This window comes from Pleuronectes platessa, chromosome 23, assembly GCF_947347685.1.
Source record: "Pleuronectes platessa chromosome 23, fPlePla1.1, whole genome shotgun sequence".
Classification (NCBI taxonomy): Eukaryota; Metazoa; Chordata; class Actinopteri; order Pleuronectiformes; family Pleuronectidae; genus Pleuronectes; species Pleuronectes platessa.
The window spans coordinates 11,222,053-11,239,258 of record NC_070648.1 but is presented as its reverse complement, the minus strand read 5'-3'; the positions used below and the strand labels follow the sequence as shown (position 1 = coordinate 11,239,258).

Here is a 17,206-nt window from a genome sequence, read left to right as displayed (position 1 = left end):
CTCCACGTGTGGGCGTAAATGTCAGTGTAATAACGAGGGTGTGTGTGTGTGTGTGTGTGTGTGTGTTTGTGGTTATATGTGGTGCCGAGGGAGCTCTTGGCCCCTCGTTTAAGGGTCGTAAGATTCTGATCAGCCCCAGACTCCATTAACAGAGCCAAAGAGGACGGGGTGGGAGAGGGGGGGGTTATTGTTATGCCGAGTGGAAAATTGACTCCATGTCACAAACTAATCAAAACGCGCGAAAGATGAATGGAAGAAGAAGGGAACACACGCACACACATGCACCCCCACAAACAAGGCGGACAAGTATTCGGGCCAACTGGCCAAGTCACTGACTCAGACAGAAGACGTGGACGGAGCAGATGGCTGCAGAGCAAAAGTCTGTGAGGGTCCGTGTGTCAGCCCCAGGGTATGCATGGCCCTGCGTCAGGCTAACATTAGCTCGGAGCCCTACGGGGAAAAATAAAAACACAACCCATTTGTAAAGTATGTGCTGCAGAGGGTACGGATCTGACCGCCACACCCGCCGTGGTGGAACCAGGGCGACTTGACTTGGATATTTGGTTGACTGGGCGGATGTCGCTGATGACACCTCGGGGGGGTTGTGGGATTTCCTCGCAGCTGGTTAAACGCGCCGCGGTGACATTCTTTACGATGCTCGGCGACCGTCCGCCTCTTTGTGGAGTTATTGCTTTTGTGTCCCAGGCTCGGCTCATCATGGAAGTTATTACATGAGAAGGTGGCGCGCTGGTGTGGGAGTGGAGGGTGGAGGTCGGTGAGGGTAAATGGGTGCTTCCCATTGGCCAGCGTCACTCTACCCGGGCCTGCTCCTTTTTCTTCAACGTCGCTCCGGTGCATTGTGGTATGCAGAGTTTCCGTGTTGCAGGCAGCAGGAGTGGTGGAGGGTGGCGTGGCCCTCGCAACCCGGTTTCCGCTGGTGCTCAGTGCCCTGTACGCTTGCATCCCCGACCCCCCGCCACCCCCCACCACCACCTCCCGTGAGTCTGAGCGCTAGGAGGAGGACGTTTTGGTTTTGGATTTAGGGTCTTTCTTGCCGTTCTTAAGCACGGGCGAGTCACTGGAGGTCTTGGGCGTTTTCCTGGGCGGACTCTGCTCCGCGACGTCGTGTAGAGAGGGCTCCCTGTACATGGCCACTGGGGAGAGAGAAGGTGGAACAGAGTTACATGAGGCCGTTCTCATTGTTTCAAAGAGTTAAGGGTTAAAACCTGTTTATGGCACAAGATTGATTTTGGTGCCATTAGTAAGTTGCTGTGGCTGATCATGTGCAACCATAGACTGTGTATAAAGAAGGATGCCATGAAAGCTCCCCAAAAGTGGAGCCAAATGATCTTGACTGCTCCCTGGTGGCTAGGTGCAGTATATATTATAGACTCAACCTCCTCCATGTTAGTGGATAGGAAATGGGAACTTAAAAGTCAAAATACACGTTAAGAAAATTAAAATTTGGTATAGTTTCTATCAAATTGATGTGTGTTTTAGTTTGAATTTTTTCGGGGGGTTGTTTTTAATGATTATCTATTGATCAATAAAAACAGGGTGAGACTTCATGATTGACAGCTGACACCGGCTCACGAATAGTCGAGCACCCTGCAGGGCCTTAATACCGCGGCTTAACTCCGATATTGGGATTAAGTGGAGACATGTCGTCCAATCTTTAAACACAGTCTATGGTACTGACCTGCGTTTCTGCAAGCAACAGAAATAAAAATCTACACAGGGGCTGTGACAGGGATACAGCAGTGTCGAAGGATGACAACATTATGGGCTGTGGTTAAGGTTTGGATTATCATTATCTTTTAGCATGGGTTTATAAAAAAAAGGTCATGTCTGCCTGAGGTGAATTAATCATGATTTATTTCACCAGCTGCTGTGCAGGTCACACACTGTGTTTTTAATGCGTTTGGGTCGACATCCACATGTTGTCTGCTCCGGGACGACACTGTTTTATTTATTATAATAAATACTGTGACACTGAGGTGTACGTTGTCCTTTTCATCTATAGATCATATTTGTTTCAGTGTTTCTGCTTAATAACAGACTGGCTATGAAAGAAAAGGCTGCTGTATATGTGTTCGTGCACAGGCTGCAAAATGCCTTCATGCACCCAAACTTCAATTAACTAACTCACCTGTTGTAACATGACTCACCTCCTCAGCAATGTTTGTAAGTGTAAATAAGGCCAAACATATGCCAGTGGGCCTCTGTTGACTTTAACCACCCACCTACCACCCTCTGCAGATTGTGTTCTTTCCCTGTTACACTGATGAGTACAGTGGAGTAAATAATCCTTGTTCAGCTTAATTATATGCCGAGAGGCCAGCGTGACCTTCTGTATTCAAATGCTTGATTGAACTCAACTTCAAGTTTGCACCTCAAAAAGAAAAATAATTAAAGTTTAACGAATATTTGGACACAGCACCATTATACAAGACAAGGAAACTTAATTTACTATCATTCATCATTCGTTCATGTTTCCTCTCTGACTGGCTGCTACTGGAGCCTTGAGCCTTTAGGTCAATGTACTGGACACACTATTTGATCTAGAGGAAATATGACTAGAATTCCCACAATGAGGTTATATGCCTCTACCAACTAGTATAGTTTCAGTCAACACAAATTTATTTATCCAGGTTCATATGAGTGACCTTTGACCGCAGACGTTTAATCAGTGAATATTTGAGTCCAAGCTAAAACTGGTCAAAATTTGAAAAAAAATATCCAACGGTAGACTTGAGATATCATGTTCATGGGGAGAAATTCATGTTTGTTAGGTCACTGTGACCCTGACGTTTGACCTCAACCACCATGGGAGCATTTCGTTAGGTGACTGTGACCTCAACCTTGACCTCTACTTTCTAATCAGGAGCTTTTTTTGTCCAAGTGAATATTTGTAACAGAAGTAATGAAAATATATTCCCACAAGGTGATTCCAAGGCAAAAATTGTGATACATTTGAAGAATAACCCTAAAAACCTTCTTGATATATCATACCTCCAGCCAACAGCAATGAGAACTTAGCACCAGAGATGGAGACAAAGGTCAAAAAGACAAAAGTTTCACTGTGCTGTACCTTCGATGAGTTTGGGCAGGAAGTGTGCAGCTCCCTTGGTCTTCTTGACGCGGTTCCCCTTCATCACCTGTCCGTCCCGGTTGATGCCGATGTACCACGCTCGGCCCGACTGGGTCTGCCTGTACAGGATGGACGAGTAGGTCACGTAGTAGTTCTCGAACACGCACTCCTTAAACTTGCACTCTGGCGTGAAGTGCACCTGAAACACACACACACGGAGAAACAGCACCCGCATCAGGAGTGTTTGCCATTTTCTAAATGATCTGTTCCATTATTTATATGTTTACTTTCCAATTCCACCGGGCTCAGCTGGGAATGGGTGGAAATGGGTCCCACATTTCATTGTGACAGGGTTACAGGAGCATCTGTGGCTGTGTCAAGAAACTGCACTTACACACACACACACACACAAACACACACACTCATTCCAACATGTGCACACGCCCATTTACCACATGGGCAGAGTGCTCCATGAGTCGGTATGCCATAACTCAGCTGATTCGGTTTACCTATAACAAACCACAATCAAGCGGATCCTTCACCCCCCTCCATAGTGTAACGACCTCGCAGTCGGCCTTCAGCTCCCGCAAACATACACACAAGACACACACACACACACACACACACATACACACACGCCAACCAGCATTGCTCTGCATTAGACGATACGTCATCACCAGGACCCCCCCCCCGCCCACCCCTGCTCATCTCTCTCTCGTTACAGCTCGGACATATTCCCTCTCTATCTCCTATTCTGCCTCTGCTTCCCCACTTCATTCCCTCCATCCCTCCGTCACTTGGTAACCTTGTCAAGGAACAAACCAATTTGCAGGATTGATTTGGAGCCTTGATATGACAGGTGAGCAGAAAATGCCTGAATAAGGAGTTTGCTTTCTCTTTTCGCTCCCATCTCTCCTCCTCCTCCTCCTCCCTCCCGCTGCTCGTCTGCCTACCGCAGGCACAAGGCCATCGCTGGCTGCCTATATCCATTGTACCACAAATAAACAAGCTAATTACATTGACTGTATCACCCATTCTTTAGTTACACATCCATTCACTTCGGCAGCCTTTCATTTCCTCACCCAGCTATTAACTTTGCCCTATAATGACACAGAGCGGAATCCAGAGGTCTGGATCCTCTGGGAAGGTGTTGCTATCATTACCAGTGTTTGCATGGCAGTATGATACAGTGCGTGTGAGTCCATGTGTGTGTGTGTGTGTGAGTGTATGTGTGCATGTGTGTGTGTGTTTGTTTACAGCCTGCCTTGTAAAGCAAAGTTTATGTCAGTTTTAGAGCTCAAACATGATTATCCATTTTCCATCAATAAAAAATATATGAAATTAATATTCTATCATATTAAGAAAAATATTTCACCCGTTAAGATGCATATACAGCAGAACTTTGTAGGAAACTAATATAATGTTTTTGTATTCTGACTGTGTTAATTTGTCCGCCTCTTTATCAAGAGTGTTTTCTGTTTAATTATTACCACTTTGTTTTTTGTATATCCTTGTGTTTATGTTTGTATATGGGTGCTTTCAGTGTCACATGTTTCCCCTGTGTTCTGTTTCCTGTTTTATTTTGTAGGCTCTGTTCCTAGTGTGTTTTCTTTCTTCACTTCCTGTCTCTGTGATTGTCTGCACCAGTCCTCATGTGTTCCACCTGTGTCCAATTGCCCCTGCCTTCCCTGTGTGTGGATATAAGTCTTTGTGCTTCCCCTTGTCCTTGTCGGTTCGTTGTCTAAATGCCTGTCTTATGTCCTGTCGTGATCTCCTGTGCTTGTTGTATCCCTTGTCTTCTGAGCTCCCGTCCTCTGTATCTCCTCGTAAGCCTCTGGTGTTTTCCCCCGTGTGCTTTTGTTTTTTGTGTTTTGACATTTTGAGATTCCTCTGTTGGTTGTTTCGTTCCTGTTGGAAATTCACCTACTAAAAGAACACTTTGTTTTTAAGTCTGCATCCTGGGTCCATTTGCTTGATCGAACCTGACATCTACCTGCGTTTCCACCAGAGGAATCAGGGTTTCATTTCATACCCGTGTCATACACTAAAATTAAAAACATATTTCACATGTATGTTTAAGACGTGCACTGTAGGAGGTGATAAAATATACCTAACAGTCAGCACACGTGACTGGACGAGGAAGAAACACGAGTGAACAAAACTGCTGTGCTTCGAGTCTTTAATTAATGATTCCATCATGTAAATAAAATACACCTTTAATATTTCATGTAATTTGACTCGGTGTAATGTTGCTACAATGACTGAATCCCCGAGCAGGAAAACAGTGGGACTTGTTTGCAGCTTGGAATAATGACTGCATGAGAATACACATTACAGGTATAGTTAATGTGGTCCTGTGTATTTATTTGTGTAATGTCAGAAGACTATATTATTATACTGATATGTGAGGAGTTATCGCTTTTAAAAATAGATTCTAACTAAATACGTCTGTTGTTTTTGCCAGAAGCCGCTTACTTGTACATACTCAGTCACGGTGATGCAATCGCCATCGCTGCTTTATAGGACGACACACTGTTAAACAGCCATTTGCAGAGGCACATTATTCACACCGCAGACACGCAGGGGGACGGATGCACATCTGTCTGCGGAGCGTTTAGTCTGACTGCACTTCAGGCGGATTTCTGACTGATGGGTTCCTCTTTATCATAAACTGCAGAGGCCTGACTCTGTTGCACCTCTGCACCCAAAACATCCGACAAGCTACTCAGGTAGAGCCTCCAGCTAATGAAGACAGCCGATCTGTCTGTCACCGGAGTCCAATCAGTCTCATCTCCAAGACGAGAGGGGTCGTCATCGTCAGGGATGCAGTTCCCCATGTGTTCAGCAGGGGCTGCTCCAAACACACAGGCAGTGCGAGGCTCCTGTCACTGCTGCCGACGCGGCTCCAAAATTAACTTGTGTCCACTCGCCACTCCATAATACTCAGCTGTGCCCGAAGGACCTTGTTTTGCAAGCTGAAAGCCACTCCAATCGTACAACAGCCATCAACACGGACAATTATGTATTTTGGTGCGGATTCTTTTGCACCAGGCTCAATGCTCCTTTAGATGTTTGAAATTGAAATTTGCCGAAATGTCCTCTAATGTTGCATTATGTGATTTACGATAATATCATATATTTGTAAAAGCTTTCTGGCCGATCAGCCACTTCAACTTCTGCTCTGAAAATAAACAATGAGGCAAGAATATGGACATAGAGACAGAAAAAACAACATGCCTAAAGGTATTGAAAACACCCAAGAATCCATTCAAACACTTTTTGACACTAAAACAACAACTTTCTGTTTCACAGTTTTAGAGGAGACAACAGTATTCTCTCTCTGCCTGTGTGTGTGTGTGTGGGGGGTGAGGGTGTGTATATCCACTCATGCGTGTCTGCTGTTGTGACAGCGAGACATGACGGATCCCTCTTACATCAGTGGGAGGCCACGGGGCGCCAGATGACATGCATATACACACACACTCATACACACACATACACACACACACACACACGCTCACAACATCAACAGTGACGGATGGAGCGGTCGCCTCCCTCATCACTCACACACAGAGGGGAGAAAGAGGTGTGGAAGGGAAGAGAGGGAGCGTTGGGTGGGGGAAAGAGGGGACGAGATGAATTGAGGGAGAGGGAAAGAGGTGGAGTAAAAGAGGAGAAGAAGATAAGCACACAAGAGTTGAAGGAGGAGACGTGTAGATAATACAGGGGGATTATTCCCCAGCTATGACACACACACTCGAGCCATCGTCTCATTTCCATCCGTCGACACCCGCAGACATTATTCAGCCCCGCTCACGGCCACATGGCTGTCATTAACCAGTGAGCCTCCCATGTGCTCAACTGGGGAATTGATTCCATGTAAGACCTCTGGTAAAAGTCAATAGGCATTAGGGCAGAAAAAGAACCTGGATTAGGCTTTGATTGGACGAGAAACGTGCCAACTCAACCGAGTGTGAAGAACTTAAAACGACTTACAAGCTGTGATCGGACAACCACAGGTTAACTCAGGGGCCTCCAGTCCCAGGCACTTATCGACCACGTCCCTGGGGACAAATGTATATCGAAGTGTTGATAGGCAACCTGTGTGTGTGTGTACTGTACATTAGATGTGCTGTGTTTTTACAGTTTTCAGTGAATGATTTTTTTTTAGCTGCTCCATGTGTCAGCAACTACAACTGCTCAATACAGAAGGTCGGGTGGCTGCATTCAAGCAAAATGTGCTTTCGTAAATCAAGTCACTTTAACAGACCAAAGTGTTGTTCAGTTAAAATAGGGAAGATACATAAAAACTAAAATTACAAAACATTGGATGATGGGTCAACTGTACAATTATGAATCCTTTATCTCTAAAGACTAGCCTTTTCTAGTTTTATCTAATTTATTCTAGATTTGGTTTCTATTGTTCTTATTTTATTTTTATTTTCTCCTTGTGCTGCTTTGTCAACTTTGAATATTCTCAATGGGGGATCAATAAAGGTGCGTATCATCTTACAAATAAAAGAAACACAAAACAGTAAAATAAAGCATGAACAAAGCTTGTAGAAAAATTATAGAAACAATGAAGATGTTTAGTTAACCTTTACCGGGGAGATTTGTTGCATTTGTTTGTCACTTAACAGTTTCATGAAAAAACTATGGAAAGGATGCATTATGGGTAAGGGAACAACCCATAACATTTTTGGAGTGTATCAGAATCTGGGGGCAGATTTTTAACTTCAGTCACAACTTATGAAACGATTCATGATTCAAGTTTAATTCAGATGACCTTTGTCGACACGCTTGATATAAAAACTATTGATTCAAGCAGGTTTAAAGGAGGAATTTACGCCTTTAAGACCAAATAAGCCGGAATAAAGCATGATAATTGAAGTTTGGTTAGAAAACAACGCTTTAAACCTGTGTTTTCCAAAGAGCTGAATAAATTGCCAGCATTTGATGACTTGGCCTTTAAAGCAGATAGAGACATGAAATAAGAAACATGTGGTAGCTTGAACATTTAGCATTCATTGTAAATCATTGCCGTTTTATAAAACTTCGTGAACATTTTAAAAAACAACAGAGATTCCTCCTCTTCTCCCACCTTCTTCTCGAACATGTCTCTTACGGACCTAGCCTTGGTCAGCAGTATAAGAGTGCTAACAAACTACAATTCCCATGATGCATTTATCTATTCCCGCAACTATCAAAGCAAATCACGATGCATTTCATCTGTCACATGTCTTGAAAAGGATGTGAAAATGTCCAAACTCAGTCCGCTGCCTCACGGCTTCAGCCTCCCTCTCTCTGTCCTGCCTGTCGCTTCACTTCACAGTTCAATAAAACAGCTCTTCTGGAAACTATCATAAAAGTATCCCGCAGGGGGAAAAAGTTTAATGTGATCGCCAGTGTTATAAAAATATATTGAAGTGATCGTGAATGGAGAAATGTTTTCTTTCTTCCAAAAAGGACAAACATTAATATTTTCTCATACCCTTCTGCAAGTCCCCCGTCGCTTGCACACTCAGCCATCAAAAGCCAAACTTCTGTCGGTGCAGACTGCTGCTGCGAGGCTGTTAACCAAAACTAGCTGTGGCTCACACATCACACCCATTCTTGCATCCCTTCACTGGCATCCGGATACATCCAGAATTTAGTTTAAAAGGTTATTAACCACATACAAGGCCTTGGACGGCCTGGCCCTTGCTTCTATAACAGAGCTGTTGAGCCGTACTCTGAGGGTTGCCCGCTCTGATCATCCGTGTGACGGTGCGCTCGGCGACCGTCACGGCAGTTATACACTGCCCCAAGTACACCGCTACAGTTTATACACCTTTGTACCCGTCAGTTTTCCGTTAAAATCACCACTCCACACAATGTCTTATGTTATAAATGTTCCGTTTATTTAGTTTAAAAGGTCACATTAATTGCATATTACACAGCGTTGTTTTACCGTGGTCCGCGTCGCGTCTCTGTTCGTTTGTGTTGAAAGCGAGCAGCCCGCGACGCGGAAGTAAATAGGCGTTCGACTTCCGGGTTAGCCGGAAGTGAACCCGCGGACTATTTTATTTTGTTAATGCTGGATATTATTATTTGGCTATGCCTGCAGGGAGCAATGGGATGACAGATATGTTGTGAATTTGTTTTGCACACATAAGGATTTTTGGGTTAAGCTGATTAAAGCTTCTGGCATGGCCTTACCTGTGACACCCCTGTGTATGATGATATGTTGGACTCTTCCAATTGTGGGGTGGAGCTAGGTGACATTTAAGCCAGGCGGTTCAGTCTGCAAAGGGGGGAAGCTAAGAGAAGGACGTAAGTTTGAGAGCTCCCCTTGAAAGTGTTATGCTGAGAAGTATATTAGTGTTTGTGTTGTATTGGGCCCACGTGCCGCTTTATTTTTTTTTATTTGCAAGTGTTTGTTTTTTCTTGCTCTTTTTTTTTTAATTATATAATTTTCTAGTTAATTCTGCCTTGTCGGCCTTATTAGGGGATAATAAATAATTCCCTTTATTCACCTTCATCGCTGAGTCTCCCTGAGAGTTTTTTCCACCACGCTCAAACCACTCCTTTACATCCCACCTTCAACATTTGGTGGCAGTGGTGGGATCCAGTGACCGCGAGCGGCTCTCAGTGAGTATAGATGGAGACCAGAAGTGGAGTTACGGCACTCCCTGGGGCTGACTCTGCAGGAGACCCGGGAGCAAGACCGAAATCTGCAGCGGCGTCCAGGACGCACATCCCAGTGGTCGTAGACCGGACCGATCGGCTGGAGCATATTTTGAAGTCGGTGGTGGACTGTCAGCAGAGGCAGCAGGACCAGTTGGACGTGGAGGCACAGCGCCATGATCAGCGGTGGAAAGCTATGGAGCATCAATTTCACCAGCTACAGAGGTTGGTGAGAGGGGAGACGGCGCGACAGTCCCTCATAGAGCTGCAGCAAAACAACCCGCCCATCTCCCGCCCATCTTCGACCCAAGGGATAAATCCCCAAGGTTCCCCTCAGGAGGTACCCGCTCAACAGCCACGTCCAGCGTCCGGACTACAGAGCTCCCTGGACTCCACTGGTATCGGCCTAGCCACACCTCCACACTTCAATCCGGGGTGGACAAACCCCAAAATGTCCCCATATGAAGAGGACGAAGACATTGAGCATTATTTAAAGACATTTGAAAGGCTCGCGGCAGCCAGTCAGTGGCCCTTAGATACATGGGCATTGTGTTTAGTGCCCTTATTAAAAGGGAAAGCCAGAGCTGCTTTCGTAGCAATGAACATTGAGGACAGTCGTGACTATGTCAAGGTGAAGCAAGCCGTTCTCAGGAAATTTGAGATCAACGCAGAGACCTATCGCCAGCGTTTCCGCTCCAAGACTATCCTGGAGGGAGAGACGGCGAAGGAGCTCCATGATCGCCTCAAAGACCTCCTGGGTAAATGGCTTGACCCAGAGACTAAGTCAAAGGAACAGATCTGTGACCAGATCATCCTGGAGCAGTTCCTGGGGATGCTTAACCAGGAGCTACAGGTGTGGGTGAGGGAACGCACCCCACACTCCTCGGCTGAAGCGGCGGAACTGGTGGAGACCTTCGTGGCCGCCAGACAGTCCGGACGGTGCTACCAGCTGAGCCCACACGACTCCTGGAGAAGACCTCAGCAGACAGCCCAGCATGAGCCGCTGAAGACACCGGTCGGTAAGTCTGTGGGTGGTAGTGGTCGTGTGTTCAGCCCCTCTAACAGCCCCTATAGGCCCAGCCCCAGTGTTAAGCCCGCTCCAGTTAGTTCATCTAGGGTCCTGATATGTCACCACTGTGGTCAGCAGGGCCACATTAGACCCCATTGCCCTGTGATGCAAGCCACTGATTCAAGACTGTGTTATCCCTCGGGCCCTAGTAAACATATAGCATTCACTCCGGCTGATGTAACTGTCCCCGTCAGGATAGGAGGCAAAACGCTGCAGGCTTTGGTTGACTCTGGTAGTAGTCAATCTTTTGTTCTTAGATCTTGTTTAAAGTCTAATTATCAGCCAGTTGGTAGCGTGAGGGTTCGATGCATCCATGGAGATGAGTCTGTGCATCAGACTAGCGAGGTCCCCATTGTAATCAGCGGTCAAAAGTTTTTGCTTACTGTAGGTCTCTTGGATAAGTGTCCCTATCCTGTGATTCTAGGCCAGGATGTGCCAATCTTAACAGAGTTGTTGCAAAATGTTAACACAGCTTCTGGTTATGTGTTAACGAGGGCACAGGCCAGGAAGAAATCAGAACCGGATTATTTAGCGGAGTTACCATATAATTGCCAAGGTGGCAAATGTAGAAAATCCAAGGCAGAGAAGCGTAGAGCTAAAGTGGCAGGTACACCGTTGCCAGAGAGTCTTTCTCTACCACCACTGGAGGGCAGTGAAGTCCTTGTGCCAGATTTTGGTAAATTACAGCAGGAAGACCCTACCCTTAGCTCTAGCTTCGCCTCGGTGAAAACCCCAGATGAGGCTAGGGAAGCCATAAATGAGGGAGGGGTTTGTTTCATAATGCATAATGGGAAACTGTACAGGGAGAGTGCAGATAAGGAACAGTTGGTGGTTCCAGAGGCTCTGAGAGGCCGAGTATTACATCTTGGGCATAGCATTCCGTGGGCAGGACACTTAGGCAAAGAAAAGTCTGAGAAAAGAATTGTCAACAGGTTTTACTGGCCTGGTTTTCAGAGGGACATAGCAGAATACTGCAGGTCATGTCCGGAGTGCCAATTAGCTGCTCGCTCACACAGAGGCTTGAAAGCGCCTCTCATCAGTCTCCCCATTATAGACGTGCCCTTCAGTCGCATAGCCATGGATGTAGTTGGTCCCCTAGAAAGGAGTAGGGCGGGCCACCGGTATATTCTAGTGATCTGTGATTATGCAACACGTTACCCTGAAGCTTTTCCCCTTAGGAATACAAAGGCTAGGCAGGTAGCCAACTGCCTAATTCAACTGTTCTCCCGTGTGGGGATCCCCAAAGAGGTCTTGACAGACCAGGGCACCAACTTCACTAGTAGGTCTCTGAAGCAGGTGTACTCTATGTTAGGGATCCGGGGTATCAGAACCACACCCTATCATCCGCAGACTGACGGCTTGGTTGAGAGATTCAATCAAACCCTGAAGTCTATGCTAAGGAAATTCGTGTCTGACTCGGGGGCTGACTGGGATCAGTGGCTCCCCTATCTGCTCTTCTCCTACAGAGAGGTACCGCAGGCATCCACCGGGTTCTCCCCCTTCGAGCTCTTGTATGGCCGGGAGGTGAGAGGCCCACTTGACATTCTCCGTGAGAGCTGGGAGGGGGATGCTCCTCACCAGCCGGTAAACATCGTGAGCTATGTCCTAAAGATGCGGGAGAAGCTGGAACAGCTGAGCTCCATGGCACATGACCACCTAGCCAAGGCGCAGACACGACAAAAGACATGGTATGACCAGACTGCACGCAGCCGCTCTTTTAATCCTGGAGAGAAAGTACTGCTGCTGCTACCTTCATCCGAGAGCAGTCTGTTGGCTAAATGGCAAGGTCCATATGAAGTGCTTCGCAAGGCCAGCGAAGTAACCTACGAAATTGCCATGCCGGACAGACGTCGCTCAAAGCACCTCTACCATGTCAACCTACTGAAGAGATGGACAGACCGCTCGGCGGCCGTCCAAAACCAGCTGTGGGCGCGGACCGTGGTGCAGGAGGAAGAACCAGAGGAGCTGTATTTTCCTACAGCTGGTGGTGAGTCTCCCTACCCGTCCGTCACCCACCTGGCACCTGAACAGCAGGAGGACCTGCTGAGCATCATCCCCAGAGGCCTGTTCCGAGACCAGCCAGGGCGGACCGAGGTGATCACCCATGACATCCAGCTCACGTCTCCAGGTCCCATCCGGCAGACTGCTACCAGGGTTCCAGCGCGTCTGATATCTACGCTGAAGCAGGAGGTACAGGCCATGCTGGAGATGGGGGTGATTGAGCCTTCGCGCAGTGAGTGGTGCAGTCCAGTGGTCCTGGTTCCAAAAAAGGATGGCGGGCTCCGCTTCTGTATTGACTTTTCAAAGCTGAACAGCATATCGACATTTGACCCCTATCCCATGCCCCGTGTGGACGAGATGGTGGAGCGGTTGGGGAGGGCAAAGTTCCTCAGCACTTTGGACCTGTGTAAGGGGTACTGGCAGGTGCCACTCTCCCCCCGAGCACAGGAGCTGACCGCCTTCCGAGCTCCATCAGGTCTGTACCAGTTCCGGGTCATGCCCTTTGGTCTTCATGGCGCCGCAGCAAGCTTCCAGCGTCTCATGGATGAGGTGCTGAGGGGTGCTGAGGACTACGCCGCGGCCTATATTGATGACGTCATTATACATAGTTCCTCCTGGGCGGAGCATCTTCATCACCTTCGCGATGTCTTCCGGCGGATCCATCGAGCAGGGCTGGTGGTGAACGCCAGCAAGTGCCAGCTCGCCAGGTCTGAGGTCTGTTACCTGGGCTACAGCCTGGGTGGCGGCAATATCCGACCGCAAATCGGCAAGGTGGACGCCATCCGCGATTCTCAGCCGCCCTCTACCAAAAAGGGGGTGAGGTCTTTCCTGGGGTTAGTCGGTTGGTATCGACGGTTCATCCCTGACTTCTCCAGCCGGGCTGCACCCTTGACGGACCTAACTCGCAAGACCAGTCCCAACAAGGTGGTTTGGACAGCTGAGTGTGAAGCAGCTTTCCAAGACTTGAAGGAAAGCATGTGTCTGGATCCTGTGCTCCAGAGCCCAGACTTTTCCTTGCCCTTTACAGTACAGACAGACGCCTCAGGCCTTGGCCTGGGGGCAGTGTTGTTGCAGGGTGAGGGGGAGGACAGAAGACCAGTGCAGTACGTGAGCCGTAAACTGTTCCCTCGTGAGACTCGCTACTCCACTGTTGAGAAAGAGGCTCTGGCTATTAAGTGGGCCATTGACACTCTTAAATACTATTTGGTGGGCAAAGACTTTGTCCTTGAGACAGACCATAGGGCCCTGCAGTGGCTTCATCGCATGAGGGATTTTAATTCAAGGATTACCCGTTGGCACCTGTCGTTGCAGCCCTACAAGTTTACTGTGAAGTACAAGGCTGGCAAGGACAATATTATTGCGGACTTCCTTTCGCGTCATGACATGGACGCTCTCTCTTAAGGGGGGGGTTGTGTGACGGTGCGCTCGGCGACCGTCACGGCAGTTATACACTGCCCCAAGTACACCGCTACAGTTTATACACCTTTGTACCCGTCAGTTTTCCGTTAAAATCACCACTCCACACAATGTCTTATGTTATAAATGTTCCGTTTATTTAGTTTAAAAGGTCACATTAATTGCATATTACACAGCGTTGTTTTACCGTGGTCCGCGTCGCGTCTCTGTTCGTTTGTGTTGAAAGCGAGCAGCCCGCGACGCGGAAGTAAATAGGCGTTCGACTTCCGGGTTAGCCGGAAGTGAACCCGCGGACTATTTTATTTTGTTAATGCTGGATATTATTATTTGGCTATGCCTGCAGGGAGCAATGGGATGACAGATATGTTGTGAATTTGTTTTGCACACATAAGGATTTTTGGGTTAAGCTGATTAAAGCTTCTGGCATGGCCTTACCTGTGACACCCCTGTGTATGATGATATGTTGGACTCTTCCAATTGTGGGGTGGAGCTAGGTGACATTTAAGCCAGGCGGTTCAGTCTGCAAAGGGGGGAAGCTAAGAGAAGGACGTAAGTTTGAGAGCTCCCCTTGAAAGTGTTATGCTGAGAAGTATATTAGTGTTTGTGTTGTATTGGGCCCACGTGCCGCTTTATTTTTTTTTATTTGCAAGTGTTTGTTTTTTCTTGCTCTTTTTTTTTTAATTATATAATTTTCTAGTTAATTCTGCCTTGTCGGCCTTATTAGGGGATAATAAATAATTCCCTTTATTCACCTTCATCGCTGAGTCTCCCTGAGAGTTTTTTCCACCACGCTCAAACCACTCCTTTACATCCCACCTTCAACAATCCGATCAAAGCCTTTTATCTGTTCCACGTCCATATTTTAAATCCAGCGGCGACCAGGCGTTTGCGGCTGTAGCTCTCAAACACCGGGACAGCCTTTCCCGATCCATCAGATCTGCTGAATCTGTGGTTAGCATCTAGCCGTTGTTGTGCTACAGCTGTGAATGTTGCTTTGTGAAATAAAGTTTATGTTCTTGTATAATGAATGATGTAATATTTACCTGCACCTCCTGTCGGAAGGATAAGAATCAGGACTAAAAGCACACTAGGTGAGGCAAGGTTAGCCTCGCAAGAGCTTGTTTACCAGAAGAGCTGATTATTATCTGAGCAAATGAGCAGGAAAACAACTATAATTGAGGACAAACAGCTGAGGAAGCATCGCAGGAGCTCGGAAAATAATTGTCTAAAGATAGGAGTAATTATCATTGACTAATATATGCATGGACAACATGTAGCCCCACTGGCATTCTCTGCAGTGTTATCATCAGCAAGGTTCTTTTGAAAATTCGGTCTAAACGATCACTCTGCATTTCGGGGGGGAGGAAAACTCTTCAGAACGTGCTTTGTATTCTCTGGTGGAAGGGACGGCCTGCTCCCGCATTGGAAACATCAACTTCTACAAATAAACACAACGTCTGACATTCAAGTAACTTTGTCAACTCCCACAGAAAATAGTCTGTGTGGTCTGGGGTTTAAAAAGCAATGTTTTTTCTAGTTGACTTTTGCCACAACTGATGGGAAGTGCTATTAAGCCTTATCATTTAAGTGATTGACCTTCTATTTGAGTTTGCTTATTATCCAACATTTGCCAAAGTCAATGATTTAAACAAAACTCTACAAGCATTGGATAGCAGCAATACATTGAACTTTGTGGCCCATTGATAAAAAGCACTGCGCCTTTAAGACGTTAAGTACGAGCCGAGTATTTTCACAATAACTTCTCAGAATCAGAGAGAATTGAGACACAGATGTCTGCTGTACTTTGAAACGCACCATACTAAGAGGATTTCTCTTTGAAGTAATAATTTGGGCTTGACTGTACAAGAGCTCTTAACATTTCTGTTCAGCCAGTTGCGGTTTTCAAAATTTGAACCCCTAAAGTTGTGCTAATAGCCCAGTGAGACGTTTTCTTAACAAACAATGGTTTATATAAAGTTACAGAGCAACGTTAGTATCCATGAGGAGTCACTTCATGGGGCCTTTTTAGCTCTGTTTTTGGTCTCCACCACTCCTGAGGGAATGCTTTGGTATTTTGCTAACTGCTCCACTGTGTTGACAAGCTAGTTATGAAATAAATATATATTTGTTAGGTGATGGGAAGGTAGCAGTTAGTAGGATTTTGCTAGAAACTGTGGCATCCTGGTGCTGGCAGTAGGAAGACTCAACCAAAACAGTTAAGTTTCTGGTCTTAACACAAACAAAAAAAGAGTTTAAAGACCCTTAAATGCTCTGTAGAGCAGTGGGGTAAGAATGCATCTCTGTGAACACCCCCTTTTCACGTGCATCTCATTGGATCATATGTTAAGGTTAAATATACCAGGCTTAATATATTGATATATTATACCCATAGGCTCAGAGTTAACTTTATTTTAAATATCCTAAGTTGAGCAAACTCCTCATGTGACACGATCAAAGAACAGCTAACATCCATAGGCCCTAAAGGTCTTTTTTCTGTCTTCCTCTGTCCTCTTTTCACTTTTTGGACTCTAACTGCTCTTGTGAACTCTCCTGAGTGTCTGAGTTGCTGACCGACCGAGAGGAGAAAGAAGTTTTTAGTTGAGGCGGAGAGGGAGTCCTCGTCTGTGCCAACATTCTGGCATTTACAGGCGCCCTGAGGAGTGCTGGAGCTCGACCAAGGCTGATGGACTCACAGCACACACACACGCACACACACACAATACACAGCACACACACGCATATACACGTTCATGTAAACCTAAAGGCAACTGACACACAGGCAGGCGAGGGAAGCATCATCCACAAACACAGAGTGGTAAACACACATTCATGATGTCTGGCTGCACAAAAGGATGAATAAACAAGATTTACGCATGAAACAACCCCTTGACACAAACACACGCAGACAAATGAGTGGAGAAGAAGCACACACACACACACACACACAGTGTAATGAGAACAGC

At 46.5% G+C, this 17,206-nt stretch overlaps 1 protein-coding gene across 1 annotated transcript in view; it reads right to left on the bottom strand.

The window, feature by feature from the left end:
• Window positions 1-1,011: 1,011 nt before the first annotated feature.
• fgf11a (fibroblast growth factor 11a) overlaps window positions 1,012-17,206 on the bottom strand; it is a 76,844-nt gene continuing 60,649 nt past the window's right edge. Inside the window, exons 4-5 of the mRNA XM_053416305.1 lie at window positions 3,092-3,290; window positions 1,012-1,154 (exon numbers count right to left, since the gene is read on the bottom strand). Coding sequence (XP_053272280.1) covers window positions 1,012-1,154; window positions 3,092-3,290 — 342 coding nt within the window. The remainder of the gene's footprint in view (window positions 1,155-3,091; window positions 3,291-17,206) is intronic.